This window comes from Hyposmocoma kahamanoa, unplaced genomic scaffold (assembly GCF_003589595.1).
Source record: "Hyposmocoma kahamanoa isolate Upper Pololo Valley unplaced genomic scaffold, ASM358959v1 77, whole genome shotgun sequence".
Lineage (NCBI taxonomy): Eukaryota > Metazoa > Arthropoda > Insecta > Lepidoptera > Cosmopterigidae > Hyposmocoma > Hyposmocoma kahamanoa.
In genome coordinates, this window is record NW_020653926.1 from 211,214 (window position 1) to 214,354 (window position 3,141).

At 37.6% G+C, this 3,141-nt stretch overlaps 1 protein-coding gene across 3 annotated transcripts in view; it reads right to left on the reverse strand.

The window, feature by feature from the left end:
* Window positions 1-2,587, reverse strand: part of LOC113232698 — an 8,208-nt gene extending 5,621 nt beyond the window's left edge. For 2 of the 3 annotated variants that reach the window (XM_026467475.1, XM_026467476.1), the window contains exons 1-2: window positions 2,354-2,587; window positions 558-721 (exon numbers count right to left, since the gene is read on the reverse strand). In XM_026467475.1, coding sequence (XP_026323260.1) covers window positions 558-721; window positions 2,354-2,442 — 253 coding nt within the window. In that variant the 5' untranslated portion in view covers window positions 2,443-2,587. The remainder of the gene's footprint in view (window positions 1-557; window positions 722-2,353) is intronic. The other variant, XM_026467473.1, reaches the window with a different exon arrangement.
* Between the last annotated feature and the right edge of the window lie 554 nt (window positions 2,588-3,141).

Sequence of the window (3,141 nt, forward strand, 5' to 3'; positions counted from 1 at the left end):
TCACCTAACAAAGTAACAGTAGAGGTCATTGTGGAAGAGTTCACCTAGGGAAAACTGTCGGTAATGTGAACGGAGAGTGAAACTATAAGAACATGGGACTTGTCAACATTAGCGGGCTTTACACGGACTCTATCGTGAGTGATACTTCAACACGCGCCAGTTTCACGCGGTGTATCCTGCGCGATTAGCCTTTACACTGACGCCCCTACAATCGCACGCGAAAGAACGTTAGTTTAAAAAACTTCAGTCAAGTAATCGCGCACGATTACGCTTGAGACTTTCTCGCGCGATAGAGTGACTGTGTAAAGCGGGACAATGGCCCCAAGAAACATATTTTCAATCGCGTAAGATTGTTAGTATCAAGCGCGATAGAGTGTCTGTGAAAAGCCGACTATTGTCTAACGAGGACGGGCGTGGAGGCAGCTGCTCCTCAGATTTCAGCTATTTAAAGTTTTAGGTGGCTCTAGGTCTTTTATCTATGGCTATATCGCCTACCACCAGGTGCATGACGAGTTCGTTCCATCACTTGTAATCATAGAAATAAATATATTACTAACCAGGCACAAACATGTTATAATTTGTATCGTAGTTCCCACTTCCAATCCATACCCCGTTCTTTCTTGACAAGGAGATTATGTTGTCGCGATGGAACCGCACGTCGAAATGGAGGACAACGTCGCGCGGCTCTTCGCCCTCTTGTGCGCATAGGTTTACCGACATTCTGACGACGAAGATGTATAATCATGTACGTAAGTACCGACATGATCAAGTAAAATTCTATATAACACCATCCGCAGGTGATATTTAGAAAGAAAGAAAGAAAAATAATTTATTTGGTAACCATAATACAAATAGAACGTAAAAACACAAATTGAAATAACCTTATTATAACATTTACTTAAAATAAAACAGTATTATATTTAAAATGGTACCAAAAAGGTCTCCACTCAGCTTATTTGTAACGAGACGTAGGGAAACATCTCGTTACGCTGATTTTCAGTGAAGCCAACAATTTACAGTTAAACAAAAATAAAGTGGCTTCGACCATGTAAAAAGAAAAATAGAGAATTTAATTTAAATATGAAAATTCAATTTAAAAAAGGAGAAACTGCGAGTACGTGTAGAGTCTGTGTGAGCGTGTATTGTGTGATCACTGTGTTACCATGTATGTGTGGTTGTGAAATTAGTGTATTTAGCAGAACGCCTGCTAAAATTAATATAGGAATGACTTAGGTTTAAGATTAAAAAGTAACAAAGGTGTTCAACGCCTATTATCAGAAAAGACACCTTCTCAACCTTGTCTGCAAGTGGAGACTACCCTAACTAGCACCATCCCTTGTTCGTAAGGTTCGTTCCGTGGCTTAGTGGGCATAGAAATTCGATATTCGATTTTCAATTAAAATAAGGTATGAAAGTATTGTGTGACTACACTCGGTTCAAAAGCGTCTAACAAGACAAACAAACAATCATGTGACGGCACGGGTTCCGTAAAAGTATAATTTTCAGGTTAGCTTTCTCTACCTGATTTCGGTGGCACTTCCTGATTGGCACTGCCTAGACTATTGTCCAAGCCGTGCCTATGGATCGGGAAGGGATACTTTCGGTTTACGGTATACCACGTCAATCAGGAAGCCCACATTGAAACCTAAGCGGCAAGCTTTCGGTACGGTACTGCGTATACCGTGCGTACCGATAGGTACCGCGCTGCTACTATACCGACAACTCAGGAAACGGCCTTAATTTTCTCTACCTAATTTCGGTGGCAATTTTTATTATTTAAGTATTCGAGTACAGTATCGTAAAAATCGCACCCCTCGTGGAAGAATGGCATAAGTGGTATTATGTCAAACATGTTTATAGCTCTATTAGATACAGAAAAATATATTCCCACATCCCCTCCAACTCCTGTAACACTGTCTACAATATTAGTCGATAGAATTATAAGAATTGGAAAGGAAGTGAGTTATATTTTTCTGTATCTAATGAGGTAATAAACGTTTTTGACGTAACTCCACTTATGCCATTCTTCCATGAGTGGTGCGAAATATTAAATAATATTTGTGGCTACTACACTCGAGTATTAAATAATAGTCCATAATAATATTCTATAATATTTAAATTAGGTGTAGAAATTGCCACCAAAATTTGGTGCAGAAAACTAACCTGAAAATTACCCATAAGTCCAGAGTTCTTTGCGCTTTAGTTGTAGCACTCCAAACCAATCATCGGCACCCCAAAATACTAATGTATCTGTTCGACCAAACGATGCCAGTAAAGACTGATCTCATGGTAATGAGATTTGGTTATGAAGGACTCCGCTATGCATAAATGATACATGAAAAACCAATATTACTTGCGTGCATTCTCTTTGATTTTGCCGCCGATTTCGATTCTATCACCGACTTTAAGTATACCCGACACGTTGGCTGAGAAAACAGGCATTTTCTAATCGTATCAGTAACTCTATCACTATAGAAAGCCCGAGATATTATTAACTTAGGACCTATGTGGTTTTTTGACATTTTGAACAACGAATTTAAACATTAGAAATTGCAAATTTTTGGTTGATTTTACGTTTGCAACAAATCGTTGGAGTCTGTAACCTGACGCACGCGAGACAGCATTGTTTCTTCTTTATTTTGTTCTAAAGAGTATGTATGCTATGATAGATATAGAACCTAAGTATGCAAGAAGAACATTTTTACTAACAAACCTTTATGTGAACCTTTTCGATGCAAATTTTAACCGACTTCAAAATTCGACTGTTGCCAATTCGACTGTTTTATTTTTATTGTATGAATGTTACGCAATAACTCCGGAATTTGTAAACCGATTTTGATGATAGTTTTTTGTTGGAAAGAGTCCCATTCAAATTTCAAGAAAATATTCCACCTCTAGGGGTGTCAAAACTAGGGGATGAATCCGGTTTTGCGCACTTTCCGGTAACAGATTTCGAGAAAAGTTGTCAAATAGATGTAATTTCACAACATTTTTAGGTTGGTTTTTTTATCAACCGTCATTTTTGTACTCTATACTGAGATTATATAAGTATAAATAAGATCAATGATGCAAATTCTATAAAATTATACTGGTAAATTAAGTAATTTATTTTTACGAAAATAAGATGAGATATTAGAACCT